Source organism: Ylistrum balloti, unplaced genomic scaffold (genome assembly GCF_031769215.1).
Source record: "Ylistrum balloti isolate Yb309-2 unplaced genomic scaffold, AGI_CSIRO_Ybal_v1 Utg370138, whole genome shotgun sequence".
Classification (NCBI taxonomy): Eukaryota; Metazoa; Mollusca; class Bivalvia; order Pectinida; family Pectinidae; genus Ylistrum; species Ylistrum balloti.
In genome coordinates this window covers 302,653-323,779 of record NW_026782146.1, presented here as the reverse complement: position 1 = coordinate 323,779, position 21,127 = coordinate 302,653, and the positions used below count along the sequence as shown (strand labels likewise).

The window sequence follows — 21,127 nt, the reverse complement described above, 5'->3', positions numbered from 1 at the left end:
GTGTGAATTGTGAAACACTTAAATACTGAGGGAAGTGTGTGTGAATTGTGAAACACTTAAATACTGAGGGAAGTGTGTGTGAATTGTGAAACACTTAAATACTGAGAGAAGTGTGTGTGAATTGTGAAACACTTAAATACTGAGGGAAGTGTGTGTGAATTGTGAAACACTTACATACTGAGGGAGGTGTGGATGAATAGTGAAACAAATATTCAGGGAAGTGTGTGTGAATTGTGAAACACTTACACGTCTGGGGAGGTGTGGGTAAATGGTAACACTACTTTCTCCATTGTTGTTCCATAACCAAACCTGTAATCCTCTGTCATTTCCCCAACTGCTCTACCTATAAACAGTACAGTGAAATCATATTCATTAACTTACACAAATCAGAAAAAAGAGAAAGAAAACCCACACAAATCTCTGTAGGACTGTCAGAAAAAAAGAGAAAGAAAACCCACACAAATCTCTGTAGGACTGTCAGAAAAAAGGGAAAGAAAACCCACACAAATCTCTGTAGGACTGTCAGGAAAAAAGAGACAGAAAACCCACACAAATCTCTGTAGGACTGTCAGAAAAAAGGGAAAGAAAACCCACACAAGTCTCTAGGACTGTCAGGAAAAAAGAGACAGAAAATCCACACAAATCTCTGTAGGACTGTCAGAAAAAAGGGAAAGAAAACCCACACAAATCTCTGTAGGACTGTCAAAAAAAAGGGAAAGAAAACCCACACAAATCTCTGTAGGACTGTCAGAAAAAAGGGAAAGAAAACCCACACAAATCTCTGTAGGACTGTCAGGAAAAAAGAGACAGAAAACCCACACAAATCTCTGTAGGAAAAATCTCTGTCAGAAAAAAGGGAAAGAAAACCCACACAAGTCTCTAGGACTGTCAGGAAAAAAGAGACAGAAAATCCACACAAATCTCTGTAGGACTGTCAGGAAAAAGGGAAAGAAAACCCACACAAATCTCTGTAGGAATGTCAGAAAAAATGGAAAGAAAACCCACACAAATCTCTGTAGGACTGTCAGGAAAAAAGAGAAAGAAAACCCACACAAATCTCTGTAGGACTGTCAGAAAAAAGGAAAGAAAACCCACATAAATCTCTGTAGGACTGTCAGAAAAAAGGGAAAGAAAACCCACACAAATCTCTGTAGGACTGTCAGAAATGAAGAGAAAGAAAACCCACACAAATCTCTGTAGGACTGTCAGAAATAAAGAGAAAGAAAACCCACACAAATCTCTGTAGGACTGTCAGAAATAAAGAGAAAGAAAACCCACACAAATCTCTGTAGGACTGTCAGAAATAAAGAGAAAGAGACATATGTACAACTTTGGACCAAACTTCGGAAATATCAAACAGTGCTGTCAATAATGAAAACTGATTACATAGGGATAGAGAAAAGGAAGGACGACAGACCATAGATAAATTTGAACACCACAGCTAACATATATATCGTATTTTAGTGCTTTTTGAGATCTGGATATTGGACTAAAACATTGTGACGGTTTCTCTATGTTGTTTATATATAGCAATTATGTACAAATTCATCATTGTGCTTATTTCCCCCAAAATTTCACAGCACTGAAATAAGTATTTTTACAGTTATGTCATCGAAAACCCAGTAAAAAGAGACATGACATACCTATATCTCCTGCTAGCAACGCTAGTGCATCTCGGAATCGGGTCATTGTGTCCGATGGATCAGCCAGGAAGTACAGATCTACAGGATAGTTTTTTGCTACACGGTATGTGATGTTCCATTTAAATATCTTATCTGTAATATAAACAGAATATAAGTAATTAATGCTCCCTGAAAATGAGTTTTTGGACACAGAATTTTAACAAAGGGCAATAACTCTTCAAGGGTTTCCGCCTGTGAATTTGCCACTGCAAATGTTCCAATGGCTGATATATATATTACCCTAATTTAACACAAGTTAGTTATAATTCAGACTTGACATTTTAACAAAGGGCAATAACTCTGTAATTGAGGAGTTGTGGACCCTGAATAAGGTACATTGTGCTTTGTCTTAGTATGATCAATGAATACACCAAGTTTTAAGTTTTATAAAGCTTGCTTAACTGTGGGCACAGTTATGCTCTAAACACAAAAGTATGGAAGAGTAAAATGAAGAGCATCATCTGGACATAGGTTTCGGACCAATATGTATTTCAGAACGGCCATTTTGTCAAGGAGTATCACATGCACTATTGACTTGCATGACCTCACACCCTAATAATTATGGTTACTGTAACATGTCTCACGTCCAGAAAGAATAAAATATAGTGATTTAAACCAAAGATACCAGTACACCAGTACGAGACGTCAGTTCAAAGTTTTTTACAAGTACCTGTCCATCACAGGTTTGTGACCGAAACAGATCATCTAGAACTGTCACTTGCAAATGTATACAGTATGATTTTACGATTGAAACTAAAATTACATTCTGGTGGATTTAATTAATTACACATTTTAATATGAATCAAGATAATCACAGTAGTAGCTTCTGAACTTCTTGCTGTTGCTTCAGAAGCCATAGCTTGTTTACGACAAGAATAGCTTCATGTAAGAAATAATATGGCACTAAAAGAATCTGTGAGCACATCGATGGAGATATTGTTAAGTAAACCGTACATAACTTCAGGCCCTATATCGGTGCGTTGACAATCTTTGAAGGCTCCAAAGCCAAACAAGATTGATAATTGATATTTAACGTTTCTGAAACATGTCAATAAAAAAAAGGATTATCTGTGTCTAATTTATTGCAAACTTATATTAAATGTTTCATTGACGATCTTGATAAATTGCCCTCCGTTATCTGTTATTTCAACAAACTTTGGTCAACATAACGGTTACTGCATTGTAGGAAAGGGTGTGGCTTAAATTCTGGTGAGTTTTATACTAGGATGCGGTTTATAACCTGGAAAATACGGTAAATGCTTTTTACATCATTAGAATAATGGTAAATGCTTATTAGGATTAAGGTAAGTGTTCCATACCATTAGGATTAAGGTAAACTTTAACGTGTTGTGGCTGAAGCTGAATAGCATTAGTCGAACCATCCTCAGCACGATTCTGCACAGCTTCATTCTGAAAAAATCACATTGAAACAGTAATTAGAATTTAACCTAAAGTAGATAAATTTGAATGATTTGGCTTTAATGTTAAAATTAGCTTGAAAATAAAAAGTAACATAATGACAAGAATTGACAAAAGCAGCAAACATGCAGTGTATCTCAGCCTAAATATTTATCATGATTTCAAATTTTACAAACATAAAAAAAAATAATGAAAAAAAAAAATCCCCTAAGCTTTAATTTTCAAAATCCAATATGGCCATCTGTAAGACATTTTTGTTTTGTTTTGAGCAGTCCTAAAATTGAACTTGCACATCTATGGACCAAGGGCAGTCTATATGTAGGAAATTTTAGAAAAGCTTTATCAAATGCTTCCCATCAAATAGAGGCAACAAACTTCAAATTTCAAAATCCACTGTGGCTGTCTGTCATATGGCTATGCACAACCAAGGAAACGGGGGAGTCTATAGAGTGGTTCATCCAGTATTTCTCATGTACCAGCGATAACAAGAATTGTTTAGGGATAATCCACAGACAAAGGGGGAATTCCTGTCAATATCATTTTTATCTATAAAACCAACATATATTGGTGTACAGCATAACTATTTAATGCATTTTTGCTGGTGAAATATTTATCAATCTGATAAAAACTTGTTTCATCATGATATATTTTTCCAGGTACAACTTTCATAGTTTTGACCAGTGCTTTCTAGTTCTCAATGATAGTCCTGTTCGGGTGAAAATGACATTGGTTTTCTATCAAACAATTCCCATGCCCATTTCTAGTTTTCTTTAATTTGTTTTATCTAAAGAATAGTTTGCAAGCAGTTCTGACCAAGTAACATTATAAAATAGTAGATTACCATGGACTTGTTGTCCAATAAATTTTTGAATAACTGGTTTATTTGACAAATTGATCTGCCATTTTTTCTTCTAAAAATGAAATAACAAGAAAATTAAATGGTTTCCCATTAACATGTTTATTTTATTCAAACGATAGAATACATCTAAATAGAGATGTTCAATCATACTCCTGAAATAATATGGTATTAAATGGGAAAAACCATTAAATATCCTCTACATAAAATGTTGTTTCTTTGTCTGATGAGAATGTTTGTGTTGGACTGCTGGGCTTGTTTTCAGGATTCAATACTTAGCCTAAGCTCCAGACGAAGTTTACCTTGATATATTCAATTCTCTGTTCTCCTCTTTTTTCGATAATGGTGCAGTTGTGTCGTTGGAGCTCCTCCATAGTTCCACATCGACTTGCATTGAATCCCTGCAGTGAACAGAAGGGTCAACAACTTCATCATATAAAAATTACATCTCAGTAGAAGTCAAAGGTAACAGGTCAAAGGTGACATTATGCATTGGACAGGATAACAACTAGTAAAATATGGAAGGGAGACAACTCTTCTTCTTTTGATATATACCTATAGATGAACAAGATTCCAGCATGGAAGAATCAAGCATCAGGGTATTTACTTACAACCAAGTAACCGAAGTATTTGCTAAACTCCAATGAACATCAGTAAAATATTGTAACAGAAGTATTTGTCTAACTCTTGGGCACACCAGCAAAATATTGCAAGAGAAGTATTTGCCTAACTCTTGGACACACCAGTAAAATATTGCAACAGAAGTATTTGTCTAACTCTTGGGCACACCAGCAAAATATTGCAAGAGAAGTATTTGCCTAACTCTTGGGCACACCAGTAAAATATTTCAACAGAAGTATTTGCCTAACTCTTCAGCACACAAGCAAAATATTGCAAGAGAAGTATTTACCTAACTCTTGGGCACACCAGCGAAATACTTATGTTACAGAAGTATTTGCTTAACTCTTAAGAACACCAGTAAAATATTGTAACAGAAGTATTTGCCTAATTCTTTAGCAAACTAGCAAAATATTGTAACAAAAGTATTTGCCTAACTCTTGGACACACCAGCAAAATATTGTAACAGAAGTTTTTTCCTTACTCTTAAGCACACCAGTAAAAACTAACAGACGTATCTGCCGAACTCTTGAGCACAGAAGTAAAATATTGTAACTTAAGTATTCTTCTACCTCTTGAGCACACCAATAACAATTTGTGCCACTAATGACACACTCTCCACATCGTCGTCCGGCACATGTCTGCTGACCATCAATCACTACAAAAAAAAAAAAAAGCCAAGAGTATCAGTGAAACTGATGAATACTCTCCAAAACTGACTTTACTGATCACAATATTTTAACACAGAGCAATAATTGTGTAATTAAGGGGTTGCAGGCCTTGGATTTGGAATAGTTTAGAACCAATATATACACCAAGTTCATTATCCTGGTTTTAATAACACTAGGCTTAGAAGTCATGGGACTGATTTTTACAATACTGCCCCTTGATTTTTCACGACTGATATGTATGTCATGTTTCAAATCCTAGTTTACTTGCAGGCAAAGTTATGCTCTGGACATAAAACTTTAACAAAGGGCGATGACTCAGGGGTAACAGGCCCTAAAATTGGTACACTGCATATTTTCTTTGTATGATAAATGTATACAACAAATTTCATTATTCCAGCTTCGATGCAAGCAAAGTTATGCTCTGGAAAATACCATTGTAATAAATGGCAATAACTGTAATTAAGGGCCCTGTATCTGGTACATAGCACATTGTGTTAGTATGATTAATGCATGCACTAAGTTTCATGATCCTTGTTTTTTTATGGTGTGATCCAGATGGATAGAAAGATAGATGAAGGAAAAGGCAGTGATCACAGGGTTACATGGAAATTTTAGAGAGCATAAAATGGTTCAGGTAGGGGAGATAATTACTACCAGTAGGGGAGATAATTACGATCAGATGGGGGATATAATTACAATCAGGTGGGGGAGAGATATACTATTAGAAAGGGGAGATAATTATGGCAGATTAGAGACAAAGGTAGCAGTATACAGTTTCTCTGTGTGGCCATAGGTGATATTTTTGTACTTTAGATGACACAATTATAAAGGTTTTGATTAAAATTCAAAACACAAAAAAACAAAATCGGTCTTGTCAAGCAGATAATGCGGGGTTTAATATTTTTCAGAATAATATTTTTGCAATGTGTTGTGGATAGCTATTTGGACTGTTCAAATCTGTGTCTACACACCAAAAATAGCCTAACAGTGTGTAAAAGTTTCCTAGTATTACAAGTGGTCATGTTGTGATGGCATTCCAAGTTGGAATTAACTGAAATTAAAGTAGCTTATTTCCATGACAGTGTTGTTGATTTTAAGATAGCTGTTAAGAAATAAACATTTTCTGTATAAAATTGTAGTGTTAGGTTGAAATGAATAGTATTTTTGCATTTTTAGCATTTTTTTGTGTTGGTAACCATGGCAGTCACATGTCTTAAATCAGAGGAATTTTTCATTTCTGTAATATTAATATAATTGTTATGTTATTTATTAAGTTATATACATGTACTGATGCATTTTTCATAATCAAACTGCTCTACCTGTATATCTCAAACATGACCAAAACTTTCAGAAAAATACAAAATTACAGGTAGGGGAGACAGCCTCTACACGTATAGGAGATAATTTACTATCTGGAAGGGGAGATAATTACTATCTGGAAGGGGAGATAGGTACTTAATTACAATTAATCAAAGTACTGAAAGTACTGAAAGGCAAAACATATTGAAAAATGTTCACAAATAACCGCAAAGCTATATCACTTTCCCCATACTCCTACACTTTGGAATGCAAAAATTAACTAAAATAAGAGAACCAGAGGCTATTTTTCTAAATTTTAAGCGATTTTATATCTTCTTTAATTCTTATTTCAAATTTGACGACAATAATGTGAACAAATTAATATAGGTAAAAAAATAACAAAATACACACAACCATATATTTATCGCCAACAAGCCAAATGATAAATAGCGCTATGATGAAGTTGACTAAATAAAACCTTTGAAATACCCAAGATGTTGCAATTACTATGCTATCAATATGAGGATTTAGACAAATCGAAAGGACTTTATACCTACTTCTTTATTTTGAATGTATTGCAAAGTAATAGTCCTTACTTATTATAATTATATTTGTAGTTGAGGAAAGTACATAAGGTGTACACAGCATTTCAGATAGATAAAAGTGTAAGTAATTACATTAAATGTGTTTATATGCCTATCTTCCTTGAAGTATCATGGTTAGACTTTTCTTCCAGTAATTATGTCTATAAAGACATAGTTCTTTGAAATTAAACCAGACTTCCATATATATACAAAATTTACAATATTTTCACTATAGCTACTACTATTTCTGATCTCCAATGCATTAGATAATGTCAACATGACACGCTAAATGAATAAATATGTTATGGAAATATTTCGTTCTAGTTAATTGATAATTATAAACATGAATATTTTGGGGTTTTTTTTATATGCGGTTTGTTTGAAGGAATATTTTCATTTCAAGGAACTTTGATACACATTAACAAACCTTGAGAAATCAGCACAATCAACCTTCATCAAATAAAACTAAAAGACAAAAAATATAAGTTATAACAAAGTCAACATCATGATCAGTACAGTATTAAAAATATATTATTCATAAATCATGAGCACCAAATGTACCTTGCCTACTAAGCACAAACTTTTTATCTTCAAAAACTTGAAAAAGTGTCATGGCGGTGGGTGTGAAAAACCTGAAAAAGTGTCATATCGGCGGGTGTGCGCGTGGGACAAACAGTCCAATTCGGTGACGTCTACTGAGGTAAAATGATGTTATATATTAAGACGATCTTGCCACAACGACAAGGATTAAAACAAAATTGATGTTCTGTTTGTAAGTTTTGTTTGTTTATCAGTGCTGTTAGTTGATAATTCAAACCAAGCCCTAAGGCTAGCTTCTTATCAACTTGCACGTACAGTGTTCTGTACGCTTACGTCATGTCGAGAATTCCGTAACATATATTGTTCAAAATTTATCAATAGTTCAACCACACTGTGCTTCTTTTTTTAAATATATAGTATTCGTATTGTTATTAAAAAAAATAAACTAATTTTGGATGCTTTTAAAATAGCGATTTGAAAGATCACGGCATTATTTACACAGAAAAATGCTGCTAGAGGGCTCTAACTCTTTTCAATATTTCAGCCAATGAGAAGGCCAGAATTGGTAAATTTTGTCTGAAAGGCCGTTGCAATAGGCTACGCATACTTAGTACATTTAGCCTAAAAAGGAGAAATAATTACTACTTGGTAGGGGAGATAATTACTATCTGGAAGGGGAGATAAGTACTCAAGATAGAGGTGATAATTACTACTTGGTAGGGGAGATCATTACTACTTGGTAGGGGAGATAAATACTACTTGGTAGGGAAGATCATTACTATCTGGAAGGTGAGATAATTACTATGTGGAAGGCGGGATAATTACTATCTGGCAGTGGAGATATTTACTATCTGGAAGGGGAGATAATTACGAAACGGAAGGGGAGATAATTACTATCTGGCAGGGGAGATCATTACTATCTGGAAGGCGAGATAATTACTATCTGGCAGGGGAGATCATTACTATCTGGAAGGCGAGATAATTATGATCTGGAAGGGGAGATAATTACTATCAGGAAGGCGAGATAATTACTATCTGGAAAAGGAGATCATTACTATCTGGAAGGCCACAGATAATTTCTATCAGGAAGGAGGGATATGCATAACAAGTTAGGGACATATTCACTGCAGGTAGGGGAGATAATTTCTATAGGTTAGGGGGATAATTGCTATTAGACAGAGATAATTACTGTAGCACAGGGGAGATAATTATGACAGGGTAGAGATATAGTTACTACAAGTACGGAAGATAATTAATAATAGATAGAGATAATTATGACAGGGTAGAGATATAGTTACTACAAGTACGGAAGATAATTAATAATAGATAGAGATAATTATGACAGGGTAGAGATATAGTTACTACAAGTACGGAAGATAATTAATAATAGATAGAGATAATTATGACAGGGTAGAGATATAGTTACTACAAGTACGGAAGATAATTAATAATAGATAGAGATAATTATGACAGGGTAGAGATATAGTTACTACAAGTACGGAAGATAATTAATAATAGATAGAGATAATTATGACAGGGTAGAGATATAGTAACTACAAGTACGGAAGATAATTACTATTATGTAGGAGAGGTAGTCAGGTTATGGACAAGGACATAATCATTGTGAGGAAAATTGAGGATAACTTCTGTAAAATATTTAATCATTTCTATCATTATTGTAAATGAGAGATATTTACTTCGAAAAGCCACCTAATGTACACCAGATGGTGGACTTAACTCACTAAAACGTAACAAAGTCATGGCAAGGTAATGGATTGTGTAGGACAGAGATGACTTTGGTAGAATTTAGACAAGGGTTTCCAAGATGCTACAAGAATCCCGTCTAATCAGTTTTGCTTTCGCTATAATTTTTGACCATTTGAATGGAATGCTAATCTGCTAGATGTTAAAGCATGTGGTGTTTAATCTACTAGTCAAAGCATCTGGGAAATGAAACACGTTCTTATCTCTCACGGTCTGCCTCCCTTCAGGTCTACGATATACAGACGCCTGCATAGTGTAAACCACGTCTAGTTTATATAACTAATTCCGCTGTATATCAGGGATACCCTGAACATCCAGTACAGTTCTGTTAGTACAAATCAAAATAACTTAAAACAATCATTTAAATTCGTTTCAACCGACGAAGGGTACGTAAGTCTCTTGTTCTCGAGATTTGAAATAGTTTCAGATAAACCGAACATTATATCATCAATACTGGTCAGATATATATAAATTAACATTAGGATTGTCTGCTGAGTGTACAGTGTACATTCACGGCTGGATTCGAAAAAATAATATCACTGAACTCACCATTGAACAGGACGCTGACACTAATGGCTGCCACTAATAACTCCATAGTTAGGTGATGTTACAACGCTGCAGCTGGCCCTAACAGTGAAACCCTTTTCCTAAGAAATCTGAAAATGTAAACTTAATAAGTTACAGCCTTGTAGCATACGTCACACAACTGTAATGTTTGCCAGTGGACTCCGATATTTCATGCTTATTTATGTGGGCGCGGACGATATGTACCGAGGACAGGATGTAGACACTAACTCTACAGGATGTCAAGCTAAGCCCTGCTTGGTAGAACGTGTTAACATAGACCCGGAAATAGGATTTCAAGTATCGACAGAAATATGTATTTTATGATATTCTTGTACATGTAAACATAATAGATATTTATAGTTGAATAATTACATTCCCCAAACATCCTTTAGCTTGAGCTGAAGAAATTAATTTTTTATCAACCGGGCTCTTCTTCCTCAGCATTTCTTTCTCCCTTACTCACTCGTTCCCTTTATACCTCTTTTTCCCCGCGCAACCCTCCCCCCTCTCTCTCTATCCTTCCAACTCTTCTTGTTATACGATCTCCCAAGTAAACGTGACAACGACTGCGACAGGTTACCAGTTCCTCCTGTCACCACTGCGTGATTGTAAGAGGTGGCAAAATTTAGAATCAGATTTTGTTTCCTCTTTCTTAACATTTATATTATCTTCCTAGTGTCTCTCTCCGCAACGCCTCACTTTTGTCCTTTAACAGGGAGAGAGAGAGAGAGAGAGAGAGAGAGAGAGAGAGAGAGAGAGAGAGAGAGAGAGAGAGAGAGAGAGAGAGAGAGAGAGAGAGTAGAATTTAAGTTAACATTTTTGGATTTCCTGACATAAAGGGTCAGGATGATAGAAGCCATCATCATATCGTCCGTTGTCGCGTGCCACCCGTCGTGCTTAGAATTTCCATTCAAACGACATCTTCTCAATAACTAAAAAGCCCATGGTGTTAATAAAAACGGTCCTGTAGCCCAAGTTTGTTCAAGCGAATTGGCTTGATCTACTTTCAAGGTCACAAAGGTCATATGGGTTAAAATGTTAAACAATTTCTTTTCAATAAGCAAAATACACTAGGGTTCTGATTTTGCGAAAACAGCATGCTGAGTTGAACAGCTACCAAGTTTGTTCCGATGAATGACCCTGACCCATTTTCAAGGTTACAGGGTCAAACGTGTTCAGTCTTCAAACAACTTCACAATAACCAACTGTCATTGGGTCTGTATCATGGCGGGACGACGGTCTTCCAACTTGGTTAAGATTGATTATCTTGGCCCACTTTCAATGTCAAATGTGTCAAATGTTTTAATATTTTCAATTGACGTTTTCTCAACACATAAAATTATCCAACGTTCTGATATTGGGTCTGTACCATGCTGGGATGAAGGGCTACAAAGGTTGTCAAAATGAATGACCCCGACCAACTTTCAAAATCACAGGTGTCAAATGTTTTCACTCACTCATTCATTCATTCATTCATTCATTCGACATAAAATGTAGAGCTACTTAGTGGGTGACGTCATAGAAGTCGACTTATACTTTTCCAGAACGTCTAGTTCTATTTCACTCATGGCTTTTTAAAACGTATCCGTGCAAATCTTTAGATTGCGCTTTGGTTGTAGCTATATCCGGTGAACCGATGATAGTAAATCAGGAATGAGATATACTGACGTTGCAACCATCTGATTAAACGATTGAATATCCTTGTGAAGTTTGGTTCCGATATATTCTATTAGATCATTGACATATCCGCGGGAACTTAGTCAGTGTCCTCTTATGGCCATTTTTTTTTACATGAACCGAGCTAAATTTATCTAAGAGGAGAGCCGAATTTATTGAAGAGGAGGGCCGAATTTATCGAAGAGCCAGGCTGAATTTATCGAAGAGCCAGGCTGAATTTACCGAAAATATTTACTTAAAACACAATAAAAAGAGACAGGTGAAGATAAGCTTAATAATTTCAACTACCTTTTCCATTTCTAGATAGTAACAAACCCGATTAACATCAGGTAATTTTGTAACGCACGGTTCCGAGTGACATGAGTTGATTGGGTTTTGTTTGTCGCTATGGTCTTATTGGAAATATTCTTTTCCCGTCTGCGATGATTTTTATTGTTTTCGATACTCATAATTGTTTCTAGTCGATTCTTTCAATAAAGTGGTTCTCATTGAAAACTTTATCATATTTACCAGGATTTGACATAGAATGTAGAACTATTTAGCAAGTGTTGTCGTAAAAGTCGACTTCTACTTTCCCAGGACATCTAGCTCTAATTCACTCGTATTTCTCAAAAGTTATTCATGTAAATCTTTCATTAAGATGCCTGTATTTCCTTATTTGGACATATACGTATGAAAGGTTAACTACGTCACAAGGCCATTACAAACACTGGTCCTGCTCACGTTTTACGGTCACCATAGTGATCTCGTTGAGAAATAGTCCATCTCTTTGTGCGATATGAAATTGGACGTGTTTGCTGCTCGTCAGGTTGCTTTTGAATCCGTTGTTGTATACTTTGTTATCATTTGAGAACGTGGTATTACTTTCTTGGATTGACCTAGATTTATAGGACGGTCGTCGTCGATGAAGCAGAAGACCCTTACCCTTCGGAACTCCCGGTCATTAATCCCTATACTTCAGCAGGAGTATCCGTTAAGTCCAGTTTTATTGAATTTGAGTTTGAATGATGATTACGTTGACTTTCTTTTTGTTTTATTGTGAGACGGCAGTTTTTGAAACAAAACGTTGTAAGATGTACAAAATAGCTGAAACACCATACCGTATACATGCATTTGAAGTCCACTTACCGGTCACTAAAACAGATGAAATATGATAAGGCGAATTAGTACTCTAATGACACAATCTCTGGCTAATGTGATTCCATAACACAAATACGAAGATCCAGCGAAAAGTAGTGGACAGAACACAAACTTTCTTTGATGTAGGTCAAAATGCAGATCAGAGTGACCAACTTTAAATACAGAACACACTGCCTCGCCAAGGTAAACCAACATGAAAAGTATGAAATTTCCATAATAAATAGTATAGGAGATAGGGCCCGGACAAACTTTTCCTTTGATGAAAGTTAAATGTCAAAATGTTGGTCAATGTGACATACTTCTGAAGCATGACACACCTACTCATCAAAGTGAAGTCATACCTCAAGTAATAAATTAGTGATGTAGAAGATGGAGGACAACAAATTTTTTCTTAGAATTATGTCAAAGGTCAAAATGTAGGTCAGAGTGACCTACTTTTGATACATGACCCACTTTCTCAACACAGTATACCCATATCCCAAGTATTAAGTTCCTGTAGTGTAGAAGATTGATAAACACATCAAGGACCAATATCCTGTGTTCACCAAGTGATGAGAAACTAAGAGCTTAATCTCACTTACTCTTTTAAGAGGTGAGCTAAAAAACAAAAGGTCACTTTTAGGTTTGTTAATACATTTATTTGGCATAACAAAGTATGAAAATGCATATGTTGACAAAGAATATGATAATTACACAATATATCTATTTAAGAATATTTTAAAAATGATTATTGACAATAAAATTAAAATAATTAAATCATAATTTGTCCATATAAATGAAGAGCACCATACAAGATTCTTTGGCTAACAGTGTCAAGTGTGACACTGGAGAAGAAATTCTGTCTGTTGTTCTAAAAAAGGAGTCTACAAACTTTGAATAGAAACTGAGCATATTATCTTTATCAAAAAAGTTTTGAATAATATCTTTAAGAAAATAAACATCACCAATAAAGAAGTTTGTGATTGATCCTGGGAGGGGACCATACACCCTCCAATTTTGTTCTCCCTCCCCCCGTCAATGTTTAATCCTCCAATGGGATGTACTTTACAAGATACAGGATTCAAAAAGATAATCACTTTAATGCTTCAAAATGTACATACAGTAAAAAAGAAAATAAAATAAAACCACACACACACAAATATGATCCGTTAATTGAAAATGTTTCAATGAAATGCATGATAGAAACTGCCGATGAAAGCGTTATAATGACAGCAAAGTGTTAAGCGGACGGCAGTGAAAATACAACTTCTGTTCTGTATGATCTTAAAACAATAATATATGAATATACAAATACACTTTAACAAAATACAATAACATAAAAACTCTACTATACATTGATGGGATTGTGTAAACTTTGACAATGAACTAAACATATTGATCTTCACTTGATGTGATGCAGCCTCAGTAAAGTCAAACTTTTGTGTTGTCTTAGCTGATTGTAATTAGAAATTAAAAAATCCAAATTCTTTGCACTTCTATTTGATTTGTACATATTGACACAAGCAATTCTCAGGGTGATATACTGTGTTGGATTGATTTTCAAAACACTAATACTGTTTCAGGTTTAGATCAGAGGTCTTTCAAACTCTTTATTTTAGGCTATTTTTGAAGTCTTCTCTCAGTCCTCTTTATTTGTTAAGTCCTGGTGGGTAAAACAACCGTTTCCAGGAAACTGTTTTGGTCAAATTTCATCAAATGGAAGTGGTAAAATTCCAAAGTGAATGAAACTTACAGAACATTAACTATTCTGCTATGTCTCTTTACATGATGTATATCTGGATTTAATGTTATCTAAAAATATAGAACATCGTGTCCTAGTTTTATCAGAAACTAGAGTAAAGCTTGGCCTAGTTCTATCAGAAACTAGAGTAAAGTTTGTCCTAGTTCTATCAGAAATTACAGAACATCTTGTCCTAGTTTTATTAGAAACTAGAGTAAAGCTTGGCCTAGGTCTATCAGAAACTAGAGTAAAGTTTGTCCTAGTTCTATCAGAAATTACAGAACATCTTGTCCTAGTTTTATCAGAAACTAGAGTAAAGCTTGGCCTAGTTCTATCAGAAACTAAAGTTAATTTTGTCCTAGTTCTATCAGAAACTAAAGTACAAATGGTCCTAGTTCCGAGTAAATTTCAGTATCAATATAAAGTAAAAAATTTTCCACCAGCAACAAGAAAAAGGGAACAAGTTATGACCAAGGATTGTCAGCATACAGTTGCCAATGAGAGTGGAGTAATGCTTTGTTTGTAGTTTTGTGGTTTGTAACAAGTGGGAGAGCTTACAACTGTATCTCTATGGTAACAAATATAACACACACAATCCGCGGTAAACAGCTCCTTCAATCAGCTTGACAACAAAATGTATTTTACATAATCAGTGAGAAACATCCATAAAGTTCTAAACTAATTTACACTACAGGTTAATCTATCATGAAAAAACTCAATAAACAGTAACAAAGATTTATCATCATTCTGGCTAAGTTTAAAAATAGAAAACTGTTTTACAATGCATACTTGCTCAATGGGTTAATAACATGTTGACTGGCTTTGTTGTAGGTTGTTTAACTTAAGGAACAAATTGAATTACAATGAATTATCTCAAAATTTGTTTCAAAGGAATCATTCTCCTTCTTGTCCAATAGAATTCTTGACTTTTATAGAATTTTTTTAATATCAACAATTGTTCCTATCTGTCTACCTGAGATCCCAGTGTTAAAATCTACAATGATGATGAGATACACATACACAAATTATAACTTAAATCATGTTTGTATGTATATATATATACATAAAGCTTACATTGGTATACTATATTCTTTTTATGTACAGTTACTGTTTACATAATTATTATATATACAATCTCCTACTTTGTATATTTTCTCGTGACTTTCAAAATAAAAAGAAACGGAAATCCTAAAGATAAGTTGACATATTCAATCTGAATTTACTGTCTGTCTACACAGCTGATAAAGTATCTCTACAACACAACTTTGCCTTTCTACAAGACAGCTCTGCCTCTACACCACAAATTTGCCTCTGTACACTACAGCCTTGCCTCTATACACCACCATCCTGCCTCTCTACACTACAGCCCCGCCTCTTTTCACCACAACCCTGCCCCTCTACACTACAGCCCCACTTCTTTTCACCACAACCCTGCCTCTCTACACTACAGCCCCACCTCTTTACACCACAACCCTGCCTCTCTACACTATAGCCCCATCTCTTTATACCACAACCCTGCCTCTCTACACTACAGCCCCACCTCTTTACACCACAACCCTGCCTCTCTACACTATAGCCCCATCTCTTTATACCACAACCCTGCCTCTCTACACTACAGCCCCATCCCTTTTCACTAAAACCGGCCTCTTGACACCATAACCCACCTCTCTATACCACAACTCCGCCTCTATACACTAAAGCCCTGCCTCTCTGCACTACAGCCCTGCCTCTTTACAACCACAACCCACCTCTCTACAAATAGTTAACACAGCTTTGCCTTCCTACATGCAGTGAGAGCAACAGAAACACATTTGGAATCTCGTCATTATTTCATAATATTTCTAATCCTATAAAACATACTTCTCTTTGTGATGTATCAAACCGAAGGCACGACCATTCTACAATCTCTAGCAAAAAACCTTCACTCCACGAGGTGTTCTCTGCCAAGTCAACTTTAAAAATCATGTGTCACTCACAATAAACATAAATTTACAGACATGATGGCACTTTCTCTTGACAAAAACAATCTTTAAAACTATTAAATTCATGATTATTACAAAGATGAAAATAGACAATAAAACAATATCAGCAGATCTAACAATGACTGTTCATCTTGGATGACATAACAATGAACTCTTAGTTTTACATGAAAGTCATTAAATATGTAAATCTCCATTCCTACCACAAAGTTTCAAAAATTTATACCAAAAACGTTTAAAGAGATAGAAAAATTTGTGCCTAAAACAAATTGAATAAACATAATTTTTACAAAGTCATGTAAATTTTGTACAAAATGTTGTAATATTAGTACTGTATCTCCACAGATACAAGTTATTAGTATATAACTGAAGAAGGGGGAGTTACAAGCCTTTCCTAAACAACTTCTGACAAAAAGAGAACCAAAACAGGGTAAAAAATATCAAATGATCTTACTATCTTACATCACTCCTACACGGACAGTCAGGAGGGATGTAGGATTCATACTTATAGAGTTACAACCACTACCAGAACTCCACCCAAACATCTTTAAATTTTTGTGATAGGATACACAGGTATCCAATTATGTAGTTAAATAAATGAGAACTCATTCATTGTTCTCCTGTGTAGGTCTAACATACTAAAACTGATGCATCAACAATTTTTCACAAAACCGGAAGGTAGGGAATTCATAGCGGCCACAAAAAACCTGATGTAACATCTCAACCTTTCAAGTTCCATTAAAATAACATAGATTACAACTATTTCCACACACACATACCTAATCATTTCAAAATATTCTGTTTCATTTATAAAACGCTAACACTAGTACAAACTTAAGCCTATCAGAAACACAGAAATGGCTTGTTTGTGAATCTGTTAAAGGAACTTTAACAGTCTTTCTGTGTAAAACCCCTGTTTCTGTCATCACATATATACCAGTGGAGAATCCCAAGTGTTGGTATCAATACATGTATTAAAAAACTGAATATCCAGTTAGACAAATTCTCTATATCGCCCAGTCAGTTGAGAAAGAAGGTTCTCTAATGTATCAGACACACATTCACTTGAGTATTGTTATTTACAACCAAAGATCTATCAAGTTTCAGATTTGTTGGTCTCTTCTCAATTGTTTTCTCTCACACTCTCATCCTCTCCAGCTTTTGGTCTTCTCTAAATGACAACCTCTCCTTGCTTTCTTTCTCTCCCTCATCCAAAAACTCTATCTTGTCTTATTCTCTCGCTATTTCTTGCTTCAATGTATATGAAATACTTCAAGATTTGGAATTGACAAAATTTTCAGCACATAGGTTTGTTGACTCGCTTTTCTATTTTCCAGCGTACGTTGGATTCTTGAATGTTGAAGTAGCTTGTCTGTAGATAGGGTTCTCTCCCTGTCAAAAACAAAAAAGAAATTAAGTTCAAAGTTCTCCCTCCGTGAAAAAACCCAACATAAATTCAAAAACAATGATATAAGCTCAAAGTTCTGATCCTGTTGTTCATAATTTTTTAATAGAAACAGTCTTTCTCTCTTTATCTATGCCTGATGACATTAGTGCTGACATCAGTGAGATCTCTTGAAGTGAGAAATATAAAAGAATGATGAAAAGAACGATAAAGAGGTATCTGTGACTTTTTTGTATTCATACAAATTACAAACTTCAAAATGATTTCATTTTAACAATTACTTACGGTGTCCCACTTAGCATCTTGTGTCTCCTTCTCAAAACGAGCTAGCTCTCTCTTGTCACTGATGGTAGTAACAAGCTTCCATACTAACAAGATAGCCAGGCCTACAGCGACGATTCCTCCAATCACGCCCAGCACAATAGCTAGTACATTGACCTGTTTAGGACATTCTAGAACAGAAAGAGAGAACTTATAGTATTCGTTGTGTCATTTGTATGTATAATATAATGCTTAGCTGGTTAACTGTATGTAATTGTAACTACACTGGGACCCACATAAGTACATTGGAAACCATACAACTACATGAGGACCAACATGAGTACACTGAGAAGCACATAACTACATGGGGACCCATATAACTACATGGGGAACCATGTAACTACATGGGGAACCAAGTAACTATATGGGGACCAACATGAGTACACTGAGAAGCACATAACTACATGGGGACCTACATGAGTACACTGAGAAGCACATAACTACATGGGGAACCATATAACTGCATGGGGACCAATATGAGTACACTGAGAAGCACATAACTACATGGGGAACCAAGTAACTACATGGGGACCAACATGAGTACACTGAGAAGCACATAACTACATGGGGAACCAAGTAACTACATGGGGACCAACATGAGTACACTGAGAAGCACATAACTACATGGGGACCCATGTAACTACATGGGGAACCATATAACTACATGGGGACCAAGATGAGTACACTGAGAAGCACATAACTACATGGGGAACCATGTAACTACATGGGGAATCAAGTAACTACATGGGGACCAACATGAGTACACTGAGAAGCACATAACTACATGGGGAATCAAGTAACTATATGGGGACCAACATGAGTACACTGAGAAGCACATAACTACATGGGGACCCATGTAACTACATGGGGAATCAAGTAACTACATGGGGAACAACATTGTACAGGTTTTACCTTTCGTTTCCTGTGCTTTGATCATCAGCTCATTGTTTGGCCCGTAGTCATAGGAGAAGAAGAAAATACAGTCATCTTCATCTTTGAATTCACAGCTGTTCTTCTCACCTGTTAACACAATTTTCAGATTTATTCAGCATGAAAAATCAAGGAATGACTGTATGGAACTATTTGAAGGGTTTTTGTGATGTAACTATGAATAAATTTACCCACCATCTAGTTCTGTGATTTTTGTGGTAAAGCTTGGGTATGACAATAGGTGAACTATCCTTCTGTCTAGTTCTGTGATTTTTGTGGTAAAGCTGGGATACAACCATAAGTGACAAATCCTACTGTGTAGTTCTGTGATTTTTGTGGTAAAGCTGGGGTACAACCATAAGTGACAAATCCTACTGTGTAGTTCTGTGATTTTTGTGGTGTAGTCTGGAGTATGACCCTAAGTGACCTATCCCACTGTCTAGTTCTGTGATTTTTGTGGTAAAGCTGGGGTATGACCATAAGTGACCTATCCTTCTGTCTAGTTCTGTGATTTTTGTGGTAAAGCTGGGGTATGACCATAAGTGTCATGTCCTACTGTCTAGTTCTGTGATTTTTGTGGTAAAGCTGGGGTATGACCATTAGTGACCTGTCCTACTGTCTAGTTCTGTGATTTTTGTGGTAAAGCTGGGGTATGACCATAAGTGTCATGTCCTACTGTCTAGTTCTGTGATTTTTGTGGTAAAGCTGGGGTATGACCATTAGTGACCTGTCCTACTGTCTAGTTATGTGATTTTTGTGGTAAAGCTGGGGTATGACCATAAGTGTCATGTCCTACTGTCTAGTTCTGTGATTTTTGTGGTAAAGCTGGGGTATGCCCGTAAGTGACCTATCCTTCTGTCTAGTTCTGTGATTTTTGTGGTAATGCTGGGGTACAATGATAAGTGACCTGTCCTACTGTCTAGTTCTGTGATTTTTGTGGTAAAGCTGGGGTATGACCATTAGTGACCTATCCTTCTGTCTAGTTCTGTGATTTTTGTGGTAAAGCTGGGGTACAATGATAAGTGACCTGTCCTACTGTCTAGTTCTGTGATTTTTGTGGTAAAGCTGGGGTATGACCATAAGTGTCCTATCCTTCTGTCTAGTTCTGTGACTTTTGTGGTAAAGCTGGGGTACAACCATAAGTGACTAATCCTTCTGTCTAGTTCTGTGATTTTTGTGGTGTAGCCAAGGGTATGACAAAAATTGACATGTCCTACCATCTAGTTCTGGGACTTTTGTGATGTAGCCTGGGGTACGACAGTCTCGGTCACATTCCTCCTTATTCTTGAGTCCGGTTTCATGGACAACACACTGGACACATGCCTTGTTCTTCTGACATACCTCCTGACAGGTCTAAAATAAAGCCAGAAAAATAAGTCAACAACAAGATAAAAAAAATAAATCAATTTCATTTAACAGTTGTCCTGACTAGACCTATATTACTGAGATTAAATTTCAAGCTATGGAAAATCGTCCTCTGGAGGAGGCAATCCTACCTTACAGCCAATCCACATCCGTTCCCTGAAGACTGACTCATCTTCACAGACCTACCTTACAGTCCTTACACTTTGGTCCTCTGAAGCCTGATGTAGGGTCATATGCCTACCTTACAGTCTATACACTTTGGTCCTCTGAAGGCTGATGTAGGATTACAGAACTACCTTACAGTCTCTGAAGATTGGTGTAGGATCACAAACCTACCTTACAGTCCTTACACTTTGGTCCTCTGAAGGCTGATGTAGGATCACAGACTTATCTTACAATTCATACACTTTGATCCTCTGAAGGCTGACCTAGGGTCACAGACCTACCTTACAATCCATACACTTTGGTCCTCTGAAGGCTGACGTAGGATCACACACACACTTGTTGCACTGACATGTTCCTTGGCCATTACAGATGGTGGTTGTCTACAAAACATCATCAGCATATGTCATCATAAAGACATCTACTGA

The 21,127-nt window shown here is 35.9% G+C and overlaps 2 protein-coding genes across 2 annotated transcripts in view; both read right to left on the bottom strand.

Annotated features, from left to right (window-relative positions):
* Positions 1-10,028, bottom strand: part of LOC132550661 (integrin beta-6-like) — a 52,722-nt gene extending 42,694 nt beyond the window's left edge. Inside the window, exons 1-6 of the mRNA XM_060214752.1 lie at positions 9,983-10,028; positions 5,148-5,233; positions 4,260-4,358; positions 3,002-3,092; positions 1,644-1,775; positions 247-343 (exon numbers count right to left, since the gene is read on the bottom strand). Coding sequence (XP_060070735.1) covers positions 247-343; positions 1,644-1,775; positions 3,002-3,092; positions 4,260-4,358; positions 5,148-5,233; positions 9,983-10,028 — 551 coding nt within the window. The remainder of the gene's footprint in view (positions 1-246; positions 344-1,643; positions 1,776-3,001; positions 3,093-4,259; positions 4,359-5,147; positions 5,234-9,982) is intronic.
* Positions 10,029-13,433: 3,405 nt separating this feature from the next.
* LOC132550660 (integrin beta-PS-like) overlaps positions 13,434-21,127 on the bottom strand; it is a 58,311-nt gene continuing 50,617 nt past the window's right edge. The window contains exons 18-22 of the mRNA XM_060214751.1: positions 20,984-21,082; positions 20,390-20,525; positions 19,155-19,262; positions 18,207-18,373; positions 13,434-17,908 (exon numbers count right to left, since the gene is read on the bottom strand). Coding sequence (XP_060070734.1) covers positions 17,843-17,908; positions 18,207-18,373; positions 19,155-19,262; positions 20,390-20,525; positions 20,984-21,082 — 576 coding nt within the window. The 3' untranslated portion in view covers positions 13,434-17,842. The remainder of the gene's footprint in view (positions 17,909-18,206; positions 18,374-19,154; positions 19,263-20,389; positions 20,526-20,983; positions 21,083-21,127) is intronic.